The following is a 13,153-nucleotide window of genomic DNA, read 5'->3' on the forward strand; positions in this document are numbered from 1 at the left end:
TTAGGAAACAGTGCCTGAACTGTTTTAAGAAAATCCTCTGATTCTGAGTTGCCCATAAGGTCTTTCCAATCTATTTGACTAAAGTTAAAATCACTTACAGTTCTATACAGACTTTGCTATGATTGGATGCCCTGCGCATTTCATCCCAAATAAGTTGCCCCTTATCCCTATCGAGATTAGGAGGTGTATATATTACTACTGTGATTAATTTTTCCCTACCATTGGTTAATTGTATCCAAATTGTTTCTGTATTCAGTTCAGTTTTATTTCCTTATTGATTTCACACTTCAGATCATCCCTGACATAAATTGCTATCCCGCCTCCTTTCCTAATCCACCTATCGGTATGGAATAATTTGTAACCTTTAATTTCGTATTCGACAGGTAACTCACGTGAGTTTAAGTTTATCCACGTAGAGCAAGAGCTAGGGAGGTTTTACTCACCCGTCTGACGCCAAAAGGTTTGGTGGTATTTTTTAAACGTCTATTATATGAATAAGTCAAAATACCATTTCTTACTTGATACAGCCTGGCCAAAAACCTGCGGCAACGGGTTAAAAATTGTACCACATGGTGGCGACTTTTTTTACACACAGGGACATAACATCATCATAATTACAATTTGACATTATTTTGTGCAGTTGTGTTGGAATTTTATAATTAACAAAAAATATACATTATAAAAACGATAGACACAGATTTTACACATTAAAACATATATAAAACATAGAATGACAGTTATCACACATTAAAACAAAATTTCTGATATAGAATCATACTTAAGTACAAGATAAACTTTAGCCTGTTCATCGTGTTTGTTAAGTGCCGTGAACTTCCATTGGGGGATTGCCCCTGCCAACTATGTGGTCTGAGTAGCATTTTACCGAATCCATGCAGCTAGGAAGCACGAGGCTACATATATATCACACTACATCCTTGACCACCGAAGGGTCAAGACGTACCTGGCGCTCCTCTCGGAACAGCCAGGTCAACTGTTAAGCTGGCCCATACCAACCCCTTCCCCTGAACCCTCCTCCCCACCGGAATATCAACAAGTTCTCGCCAGAAGTTACAATTTCATTTAGGAAAGGAACGGAACCAGTGTTAAACAGAGGTGAACAGTGGTGAACAGTGCTTAAGTCAGTGAGAACAACTCAACAGTAACAGTCGTACCCAAGTTAACCTTCACACAGTGAGGTCCCAGGTACCCAGTGATAACGGTCCGTGAGACCCAATAACAACCAGGGATGTGTTAATCCGTCTACGATAGGAAGGCCTGGGACCAAACCTCACTCATATAACACCATCTGTGAGGTAATTACACCACGTGAGGTCCCCCATAACACCATCTGTGAGGGAATTACTACACCACGTGGTCCCTCATAACACCATCTGCGAGGGAATTACTACACTACGTCAGGTCCCTCATAACACCATCTGAGGGAACTACTACATCACGTGAGGTTCATCCTAACACCATCTGGGAGGGAGTTACTACACTACGTGTTTGCTGTTCAACACGTACAATCCTACATTAATCTGTATGTTCACTGTATGTTCCTTTACCTTTCTCTAATGAAGGCTTTTGTTAAGCCACCAATGTATGTAATAAATCATTTATGTCCAATGTATATTTTCAGCCTTCGGGCTGCAGAACTTTTTCAATAAACCGTTAATTATTATTATTATTATTATTATTATTATTATTATTATTATTATTATATCTCATCAGTCCATATAGCACGCGGACTTCCATATACAAACATCGTGCTTAACAACCACGATGAACAGACTTTGTGTGGAATATAACGAAGCCAAGGATTGCTTTTGTTCTTCCTGTGGCGCGGTGGTAGCGACCCCTGTTCACACGCAAAGGTCCAAGCTTCGATTCCTGACTAGCGAGGTGCTCCATTGTTTCCCCTTTTCCTGCGTGATTTTATCAAAATTTTTCTTATCCACGTTTCCATTGTGGATCTACATGAAATATATGTATATATACATGAGAGTTGTTGCTGCTAAATCCAAGGTCCATCCAAACTTTGGTAGTACCAGTCCCCTTTGCAACACGGTAAAGGAGGATCACTAATATATCTGTGTCATTTGCTCTATGACTAACCTGGGCATCTGTCATGGTTTCTTTGATATGGTTCACATGCAAAACAACTCGTGTGTCTGCTTCCTAATTCTGACAACAAAGTTCAGGTACAATCTGCTGAAACACTGATATTCTTTTTACTTCACATTTATAACACTCTTCTTCTAGTGCTAGATAGATTTCATGACCGTCCAACATTTCTTTGTAGGTGTCCTTTTCCCATTCAGCTGCAAGGAATTTGAAGAGTGATGTCTTGAATAGACCGAATGACAGTGCTTGACTGAAGTTTTTTTATCGTTTCTGTTCAGGTCCAGCAATAACAATGTTGACCTCAGTTGCATCACGCATGTGTCGTTCATTGTCTTTGATTGATGGACTTGTACAAGCATCACACACAAAGTCCACACATCTAGCATGAGCACACAACTTTGACAGCAGGACTTCACCCATCCCGCAACATGCAGCAGGGAGATCCGACAAAAATCTGATGAGAAATGTTGCATCTATAACACAAGCATCGACTGTGGAAGGTGTCTGACTGTTTTCTTTCGTTTCAAGAGCCTTTAGGAGTACTGTACAGACTTTCCTGCTTTATTGATCAATCCATTAAGATGTGCCAGAGATGCAGGTACAGGGGTGATAGGGCAACTCAAAACTTTAGGAAGATCATTATCAATTTTTGTGGCTAGGTATGATAACCTTTCAAATGGGTCTCTTGTTGGTTGTATCTCTTGGATCTTCATATCTTTCCCAGTTAATTTACCTTTTATTCCCTCTGTTGCAAAATTCTTCACTCTACGCCGTGGTAATGGTTTTGCAAATCTACTAGCATCATTAAAACAGTCTGTTACGAACTCATCACACCACTTCTGGCCAATATCAATAAACTGTGACAACTCTGCTTTCACCTTTTTCTGAAACTGAACAGCCAGTTGAAATTCAATACAGCTTTTCATCACTAATTATATAGAACTAGTATCTTAATTCATCCATGTTACTGATCTCAGCGCCCGGTTTCAGTAGCTGCACAAGGTGTTTCTCTATCCTGTCAAAGTCTATATCATCTGGGTCCACATCAAACTCTAAGAGATATTAACTTAGATCTGACCTTTTGACTGCAGCTGCCTTTGTACCAAATTTACTTGTGGAATCACCTCCTGTTATTCTGAACATGGCAGGGAAAATTTTGCACAAAATCGATCCCATGTTTGTTGCATTAGTTTGCACAAGAATGAATATTGTTGTATCCAAAGTCTACCTCTCATCCATAACTGTAAAAACCCATGTGCATGTAGTAGACACCAGAAATATGCAAATAACACAACAACATACTTCATTTGACAACACAATGATTCCTTCTGTCCCTTTCATTGTTGCATGTAATGCATGTGAAATCAAGCGCAGGTTTGCTTCCTCAATATCCTTACGAAGCTCTGGAAGTGTCTGGATGCTTCCATTTCTAATCAGCTGGCAAGGTTCTTTGTCAGTTTAACCTGAAATGCCTGCCCCACTGATGATAATATCTACATTTGCAAACTTGGCATCAACACAATGGATGATGCACTGCATTAGAAGTTTCAAAAGTTTGACTTTGTTGCTGGGTGAAGCCCAGAAATTAGCCAGTGCAATATGTTCATCTCGATTGGACTCTTTCACTTTCTTTTACCGACACTTCCATGTACAAGTATGTATCCATTACAAAATCACTGCGATTTGCACGAATTGCCAGTTTTTCAATCCGGTCAAGAAAGCTACCATACATATCTCCAAATGTCCTTAGGTCCTTTAAAGGAAGTTGTCTGATATATGCCAAACATCCACTAGAAGGGTGGTTTGAACTGGAGGCCACTGAAATGGTTTCAAATATTTTTTTTTTTTCTCGCCTGTTCATGAGGCTAAATGAGTCAACCAGAAAACATGTTTGAAGTGAATCTACATGCATTCATTTGGCATATATGCAATCGTTACTCATGAAAAACCGATGTTTTGTCGCCAAAATCATGTTCCAATATTGAGTAAAAGTGGAGATATAAAAAAAGGGAAATATCGCAATGTCTTGGCGGTCATCTTCAATTCCTCACTGACTGTCCGGTTAAAAAATGTCCACTCTTCATTTTTTGGTACTTTCGATGTACTTTTCACAAATTCAAAGATGATTTGGGGTAGTTGTCAACAGAGCCGTAGATAGAGAGAGTTCGGTCAACTCGGTGATCGAACCTGATTGGCTGAGCCGGTCCCGTGACATGAGGGCACCATGTTGTTACTCAGCTGATGAAGAAGTTTGCGTTCGTACTGTAGAGAATGATGATGTTGATGATGTTTATTGAGCAAAAGTGTTATACATGTTTACAGCTGGATAAGCATGCGTATAAACTATGTAGCTATACAGGTCAGCATGAATTTAGTCAATGTGAGTATTATATAAGGTAGGAATATACAGTTTCCTATTCATTAATTACTTACACTGCAGCCTCCTGTTGCCAGTAAAAATTCTTTACAATTCTAATATCTCCTTCATTGATGCCCTTTTTCCCCCAAAATGTTTATAATTTTATTGTGCTTTACTTTATCAAAAGCTTTTCAAAATCAACAAAGCAGATGTATAAATTACTTTGGACCTCGAAAGCCCTTTCACTAAAAATTCCCAAACCATATATATAGCCTCTCTTGCTCCTTTTCCCAGTCTAAATCCATTTTGCTCTTCATATAACTGACTTTCTATTCAAAAATTTATTCGCCTTAAAATTATGTTCAACAAAACTTTGCAGGCATGACTTATTGATTAATATGGATTTACTTCTGTGTACAGTATACAAAACAGTATACTATATATACCGTAATTATCAATTTGTTAATAATATGAGGACCTTCTCTTTAATAAAGGCTTTTCCATTTAAAAAGATTTTATTAATAATAAATCTGATCATTATGTGGGAGACAGCCCGAGAAGACTTCACACCCGCTGAGTAACAACATCGCGCCTGTGTTCTGGATGGCCAAACTCTCTCTATCTACCCCTCTGGTTTTCATGCACTCACATCCCCCCCCTGTAGTTTCGAAGGTTTACTAATGTAATGAGAGAAGTTTCGATTGGCAGTTCGAGCACGAGAATCGCGAACCAGACAAGGTGAGGTAGGCAAGCCTCAGTGCAGGCACAGGCAGATACGGAGAGAGAGATGCACCTGCTGGTTGGGTGGGGCTGCACACAGACGAAGTGTGGAAACGGAGGAGCTGCCTAACTAACTGTCGGTCCACTTGTTGAAGTTGTGGAAACGCAGGAGCTGCCTGCCCGTCGGTTCACTTATTGAAGTTGTGGGGACGCAGGAGCTGCCTGCTTGTCGGTCCACTTGTTGAAGTTGTGAGGACGCAGGAGCTGCCTGCCTGTTGAAGATGTGAGAACGGAGGAGCTCCCTGTCGGTCGGACTTGCGGTCGTCCGGTTGGATAAAGAGTATTTTTTCTCCTTTTTGTTTGAGATCACATTCAAGTGACTCATCTCTGCACGTTTTTGAGGTTACTCCAGGTGCTTGAAGGCCAGGTAGTGTCACAAGACAACGACCAGGTAGCGCCACACGACAAAGGCCAGGTAGTTTCACACGCCAAGGACTAAGTAGCGCCACACGTCAAGGACTAAGTAGCGCCACAGGAAACTGGCCAGGTAGTGCCAAACGACAAGGGCCAGGTAGTGCCACGCGTCAAGGGCCAGGTAGTGCCACAAGCCAAGGACTAAGTAGCGCCACACGTCAAGGACTAAGTAGCGCCACACGACAAGGACCAGGTAGTGCCACACGTCAAGGGCTGTGTATTGACGGGCATGTATGATATGCAACAAGTGTAAACTTAGGAAAACTTTGTTAGTGGAGCCTATAGGCGTAAAACATTTATGATGCTATCCAACAACATAAATCCAGCTTCTGTTTTGTGTGGAAAGGCTGGGTTTGTGCGTGTAGCGTTGGTCGTGAATGTTCTTGTCCGTAGACCCTCGCACTTAACATTTGTTTACCGATAACGTGACGTTTTCAGAGGAAGTTCTGTATAGTTTTCGTAAGTTTACCCTGGTTTTCAATATGGTACTCTAGACCTAGAGGACATAGGCATTATTTTGACAAGAAATTTGTTTCATGTTGTAATAATAAAGAAACTAAAGAGGGCCATTTAAGTCTCTCGGCAGATGATTTCTGCAATGAAGCCTAAAAATTAGATCAGGACTTACCTGGAGAGGTAGAGGCCTCTGACCTTCTGCGGGGAAGCACACTGAAGGTCTGGAGCGGTCAGGGAAGTGTTGGAGGCACTAAGTAGCTCCGCCAGCCACTGTACGGAACAGTTACACACCATCGGGTTGCCCCTCAGGTCTAGGTTCGCCAGCGACCTCCACGTCACCTCCGTCACCGGCAAACTCTGGAGGCCGTTGCCGCGAAGGTCGAGGGAGAGAAGGCGGGGCAGAGAAGTTAGAAAGCCCCGGGGTAAATGTCTTACTAAGGGATTGTGAGAGAGTGTCAGCTTGCGCAGGTTGACACAATGTGTGAGGGCCCCGGGGTGTAGCGACGACAGGTGGGGACACCGCGAGATCTCTAGTGTAGTCAGGTGTCCCAGACTCCTGAAGGCGCCGCCATCAAGGCTCTTCAGTTTGTTTCTGCTGATGTAGAGTGAGTCCAACATGAGTAGCGACGCGAGTGCCAACGACGGCACCTCCCTCAGTAAGTTGTCATTGAGGTTCAGCTTCAGTAATCCCTGGAGGCGGTGGAATGCAGTATCGGCAATGATGTCGATGCTGTTAGTTTCCAGGGAGAGTGTCACGAGGGTGTCCGTGCGGAAAGCGTTGGACTCCAGTCGTGTAAGACGGTTGCGACAGAGATGTAAAGTCTTAAGTGCTCCTAGGTCTTCCAGGGCAGATGTAGGCACGTGCCTGAAGTAGTTGTCACACAAGTCGAGGACGTGAAGGCCTTTGCAACTACGAAAGGAGTGCTGAGGGAGTGAGTGGAGTTTATTGTGGGCTAATAAAAGCACTTTGAGGTCTGGAACATCTGTAAGAACAACGGCGGGAAGCTCCGGCAGGCTATTGTGACTGAGATCGAGCAGAGCGAGGGAGGTGAGGCCCATTAGCGCCCCAGCGGCCAACGTGGTCAGGTTGTTGTGACTAAGGCGTAGCTCTCGCAGCCTCACTTGCTCGACGAAGTTACTAGTGCCCAGGTTGGCTAGGTGGTTGTGTGAGAAGTCCAGCTCCTCGAGGTGGTCGAAGAAGACAAGAGAATGACCAACAGAGTCGATGGTGTTGTGGGCCAGGTTGAGACGCCGTAGACCTGGGTTAAAGAGGATGGGGACAACGTTGATTCCCACGCCCACACAGCGAGCGCTCGGCCCGTCATCATCACAGGAACACCCGGAAGGACAGAATGCCCTCACTGTACCCACCAGCAGCACCGCCCACGCCAGCCACCAACACACCATCACTGGAACGGGGAGAGAAAGAAAAAGGATCTCATTACCATCAGTCCCAGCGGCAGGCGAGCCATCCACCTACCTTCCTATCTATCTGCTGATCTCTTTCCAATATGTCGTTCACTTTGAAGGAGCCCATAGACGTGGGGTTCACTTCACATCTCAGTACCTGCAACCATGCATCCAGAAGATCCCACCAGACACCTTGTATGATAGAGGGCCCATGAAAGCGACATCATGTGGCCTTGCTGGCTCAGTCGACGCCTTATTGTGGTTATCAAGAGCGAAGATCCCGTTATCTGTCTATATTTCATACGCTTATTCTCCCCTTTCCTCCGTCCCTCCTTGCTGTAAAAGATGCTGCTGCATAAACATCCTGCTGTTCTGGGCGTCTGCACATTCCTGTACACACCCACCACATAGAGGCGAATCTCCCATACATTGCCTCACTTGACGTTTTGTGAACTGTGCTTGTGAACTTATGATAGTACAGTAAATACTGTAAGTTTAAAACACAATAATAATAATAATAATAATAATAATACTAATAATAATAATAATAATAATAATAATAATAATAATAATAATAATAATAATAATAATAATAATAATAATAATAATAATAATAATAATAATAAAAATAATAATGATTTTTTTGATAAATACTCATGGGTTTTACAAAGACTTTCAACAATTTTGAGATTTCCTCTTTGGCTCTTAATAATTAAATCCGTTGTGTCCAGGATTTGCCGTGAAAAGTTTGTTTTGATGCAGAAAATTGAGATTCAGAGCCAGACAAGGGGAAAGACGACTGAATTTCCTTAAAAAGCGGCACCTTGTCTGCGGACTCACATTTTTATGTATGGCGATGTAAACAAAACAACAAGAAATAGAAGAAATTATGTAATACCACGAAAATCATAACACTGAAATTCCAGTGTATTGCTATAGGTTGCGGGCAAAATATACAGTGATCTCGCTTTTCAGTGCTTTATCGTCTACAGTGGAATTTCAATGATATACAATATATATTTCGGTTATTCCAGTAACCGTCGTCAAAAGAATCTATAGAAAAAGATACAACACAGTTTAGAGAAACGAAACACGTCTGTATTAAGATAAAAAAAAAACAGATGCCGGTAATCAAATGTAACAAATTCAAGTTGACCAGTGAAGTTAAATGTAGTTATGATAACAACACTCAATGATAAAAATACACAATGAAGCAAAATTAAGTACAGGGTTAAACACTTAAAGTTAAACACAGTGCCCATCCCGTTATTATCTATTGCATTAACATGCATCACATTCAGATAAAATAACTTATATGATCTCGAAGTAAAACAAAAACATAAAATTACAGACTATGTAGATATTTTGGTATCTCTCTCTTTCTAAATTGTTCTCTTTTCTACTTCAGCTAATTTATCAGTCGTGTCGTCTCCCTTCCTGTTCAATCTTAGTCTAACTTCATGAAAAAAAAATATTTCCAAGCATTTTCTTTCACTCTCCCGCTTCTGCACACTTCACTTAACACATACTACTCCTTCACACCCAGTACTTGACACACGTGACACCTCCACACCTTCCACTTGATATACACACATGGTACGTCCACACATTCCACCTGATATCCACACGTGACACACCTCCACACCTTCCACCTGACATACACACATGACAAATGTTACGACCGTGTCGTATTTTTCTATTATTTTTTATAACATGCTTCAATGTTGTTCCATATTATTCCTGTAATGATGTGTTATATTTACTATTATATATTCTAGTCACCTTACCCTGTGCTGTCAAGGTTTTAACTGTTATTATTTGTTCAAGCCCATCTTATTTCTTCATTTAGTATTGCAACAAGCATTCTTTGTTTCTCTAACGACCATCTGCATCGTTAAACGACCCATGTTTCACCTGCTTGTCACACTGGCGGGAGCAGACCTTATATATAGTACCCACCAGCAGACGGAGTTCCGTCCAGTTCTCCTGTCATTCAGTCCATGTTCTTTTGAGTGACACTTGTCACCTGCTACTTATACTTTATTTTATTTCTGTGTTGTTCCTGTCGCCACCAATGTGGTATATCTATGTGAGAACCTATTCATGTCTCTTATGTGTCCATCAGTGCTTGCTTGGTTACATTTAAGTAATTCAGTGTTGTTTCTCGATAGTTAATTTCAGTGTTAGTTATTTTATATGTTTATGCAGTGTTAACGTAATCCAGTGCTTTATTTTTATTCTATATGTTTAAGCAGTTCTTTTGATATTTCGATGTTTTAGTATCATTTGTGTCTTAAAAGTTTCGATAGTGAATCAATTTGTTGTGACAGCCTACGAGGCTCTTTATTGTGTTAGTATTTAATTTAATTAAATTCTTAAGGGTTTACTTTATTTTATCCCCTTTTTTTTGTTTGGTTACGCCTAGAACCTGGATATTAAAGTAAATTAAGAGACGGCGTAACACACCTCCACACCTTTCACTTGACAAAATAATGGTTGCCCTCGTGTAACGAAGGAAGGCAAGCCCATGGGCTATCTAGGTGTGAATCTGTTTAAGGTGTAGAAACTGACGCCAACACACCCTGAGTTTACTTCTCTTTTACTTCTTATATTTCTTTTACTTACTTTTAATCTTTCTTTATTATCTAATTCTCTTTCCTTCTGTGTTCGTTATACTTGTATACTTGTGAATTGGGGACGGTTTTGGGTAGAGGCTGGCTGAGGGGTGTTAAGGAAGGTGGATATGGTGAGGACTACTGTACAGTAGACGGTAAGCTGAAATGAGGGGAGAGAGTGAGGGAGGGAGAGAGAATAACTGGGGAATAATGGCATAACCGGTGATAACTGGGGGAACAGGGATACCAGGCGTTAGGCTATGTTATTTCTTATGGCTCACTATATCATTACATAATACCAAAGACATGCGTGACAATGTTTTAGTCAACACAAGGAATTGAGAACTAGTCATAACGGTTCTTCGTTATTAATGACGTTACTCAAAATGAACAGTTACACTTCAAAAACAATAGCCTATCTTTCTAGTTTGCTAACCAGAGGTCACCTGAATCACAATACATTTCGTGAAACGGTTAAGCCTAATAGGTACTAAAGTTATACCCCGCCATGTGAGGAGACGACACCCACACTCCCACACTTAACTCTGTCCAAAACCAGACTAGACTTTTTCAAAATGCGTCAGCCACAAAGGGAGCTGAGGGACGCCACCTCTTCATGACGTCACGTCCTACGGGTTTTCTTATTGACAGCACTAGGATCCCGCTTCCTGTATCAAAGAATAAATATTGAAATTGAAAAATTGAAAACAATAAGACACACCCCTTCCCCTTCCTTAGCCATCTCACTAATGGTGACGCAACTGAGCAATCAAACAATCATTTCGCAACTATATGCCAGACGCTCCCCCGGCTTGACACAGCCAGCCTTCCTACTTACCTACCAGCCCCCTTTTTCACTGACTTAGTGAAAGAATTTGAAGTAGCAAAACGTCCGGACAAACTGAAGCTAAAGTTCTCCCCGGAACTAGTTAAACCCCTCTGCTCCATCACCAATGCTTCCCTCAGCCAAGTAAGATGCCCAGCTTACTGGAAGAATTCATATGTTTCACCAGTGCCCAAGTCAACTAGCCCACAATCTTTAAATGAGCTGCGACCCATTGCCATCACCCCAATACCCTGCTTAATCTGAGAAAGTTTCGTATTTGACTAGGCTTATGCAGGCGCCATAGATCCTCAGGAATTTGGCAATATGAAAACTTCCTCCCCCATTCACTGTCTTGTCAGCTTTCTCGACTACATATACCGCCATCTGGAAAAACGAAAGACGTCTGTGGCTGTCACCTTTATTGACTCCACCAAAGAATTTGACCTAGTCGACCAATATTTAATCATGAACAAAGAGCTATCGACCTCGGGTTTCTAAGAAGTCATAGTGACCGACGCCAAGCTGTACGCTTCCGAGGGGCTGTCTCCACTTTTGAGGCACTCACCTGTGGCGTCCTTTAAGGCACCAAGATGGGACCGCTTCTGCTTCTTTATGCTTATCAATGATACCCTAAGAGGAACATTTGCTCGCTGGAAATATGTCGACGACACCACCATTGGGATCAGTGTCAACAACTTGGCTCCCCACTACAACTCCCTCCAGGATTTATGAAAACTCTCCAAAATTGGCCCACCAACAACCACATCACAATCAACCATACCAAGACCATGGTTATGCACATCAACCTCTCCTCCGACCTTGTCCCACCTCCCTTCATTTAATTTAGGCCCCAACACACTCCAGATTGTGGACTCCACTAATCTCCTCGGCGTCACTATAGATAACAAACTAAATTGGAAACCACACGTCAGTAAAATTGTCAAGTCCTCCTGTTTTCGTCTCCACTTCCTCCGCCGACTCCAGTCCCTCGGAGTTCCTGCGCCCGAGCTCCTCAGTGTTTCCTCAACATTCATACTTTCCAAGTTCCAAGGTCACCTATGCGTCCACTGCCTGGTCTTCCTCCGTAAATGCCACACAACGGAAACACCTAGAAAAAGTGCAAAAGAGTGCATGCAAGATTATTCTCTCTCCCTCCTACTCCACATATCAAGAACCGCTCAACACAATGTCCCTCTCAGTTCTCTCTAATCATCACCACGACCTCATCTGCAAATTTGGTGAGAAGCTTCTGCACCATCCTCGACACTGGCTCCTTCTCCCACCCGAGATCCTTCGTCCGCGAATTGCTGTTCGACACCACAACTGACATCCAGCCCATACGAGCACGTACTGATCGTTAAAAAGAACAGCCGAGTCCCAACCATTGCAAAAATCAACAACAACTCGTAATCAACCAGTGTATTCACTCCCACTTACTCTTACCTTGCACTGTCACTATGTTGAAATGCCCTGTAGTATAAACTTCTCCCCACCTATTTATTATATTTGTATCACTTATGTTACCTATATATTATTTGTCAATCAAGTGACCCATCCTCATTTATGTAACTGTATATTTTCAGACCTTCTGGTGCCATGCTCTTTCAGTAAACCGTTAAATATTATTAATATTAATTATAATTATTATTTACACACGCTCACACACACACACACACACACACACACACACACACACACACACACACACACACACACACACATAAAGGCCGGCGTCTGTTATCATGCAACTCTCTCCTTCTAATTTACCTAATTGTAGTAGTCATAAATTTCTTAATCATACGTCCACTCTAATCACTTTATGACTGATGAGGCTATTATTAGGGGTTTTATAGCGTGTTGTGTAATAATATAGAGTTGGTATGATGTATTTGTGTAGAAATTATAGTGCTTGTATAATGTATTTACCGGATGTAGTGTGGATTTTTGTGTCTATTGGATTAGTGTGTGTGTGTGTGTGTGTGTGTGTGTGTGTGTGTGTGTGTGTGTGTGTACATTGTTTATAGGGGACCTTTTGTTTTATACTGTGTTAATAAACTAAATTATTTATTGACATCTTTTGATATACCTGAGTTATTATTTTCGTTTACATCTTTCTTAATGTTACCATTTTATTGCGTATAATTCAGGTACGTACATTTGGATGCTCTC

At 41.6% G+C, this 13,153-nt stretch overlaps 1 protein-coding gene across 1 annotated transcript in view; it reads right to left on the minus strand.

Moving 5' to 3' along the window:
* The window catches only part of LOC121873054 (chondroadherin-like protein), a 93,258-nt gene extending 85,711 nt beyond the window's left edge, over nucleotides 1-7,547 (minus strand). Inside the window, exon 1 of the mRNA XM_042376370.1 lies at nucleotides 6,306-7,547. Within this exon, the coding sequence (XP_042232304.1) occupies nucleotides 6,306-7,540 (1,235 nt within the window). The 5' untranslated portion in view covers nucleotides 7,541-7,547. The remainder of the gene's footprint in view (nucleotides 1-6,305) is intronic.
* Between the last annotated feature and the right edge of the window lie 5,606 nt (nucleotides 7,548-13,153).

The sequence above is a fragment of the Homarus americanus genome, unplaced genomic scaffold (genome assembly GCF_018991925.1).
Source record: "Homarus americanus isolate GMGI-L3 unplaced genomic scaffold, GMGI_Hamer_2.0 scaffold11022, whole genome shotgun sequence".
Lineage (NCBI taxonomy): Eukaryota > Metazoa > Arthropoda > Malacostraca > Decapoda > Nephropidae > Homarus > Homarus americanus.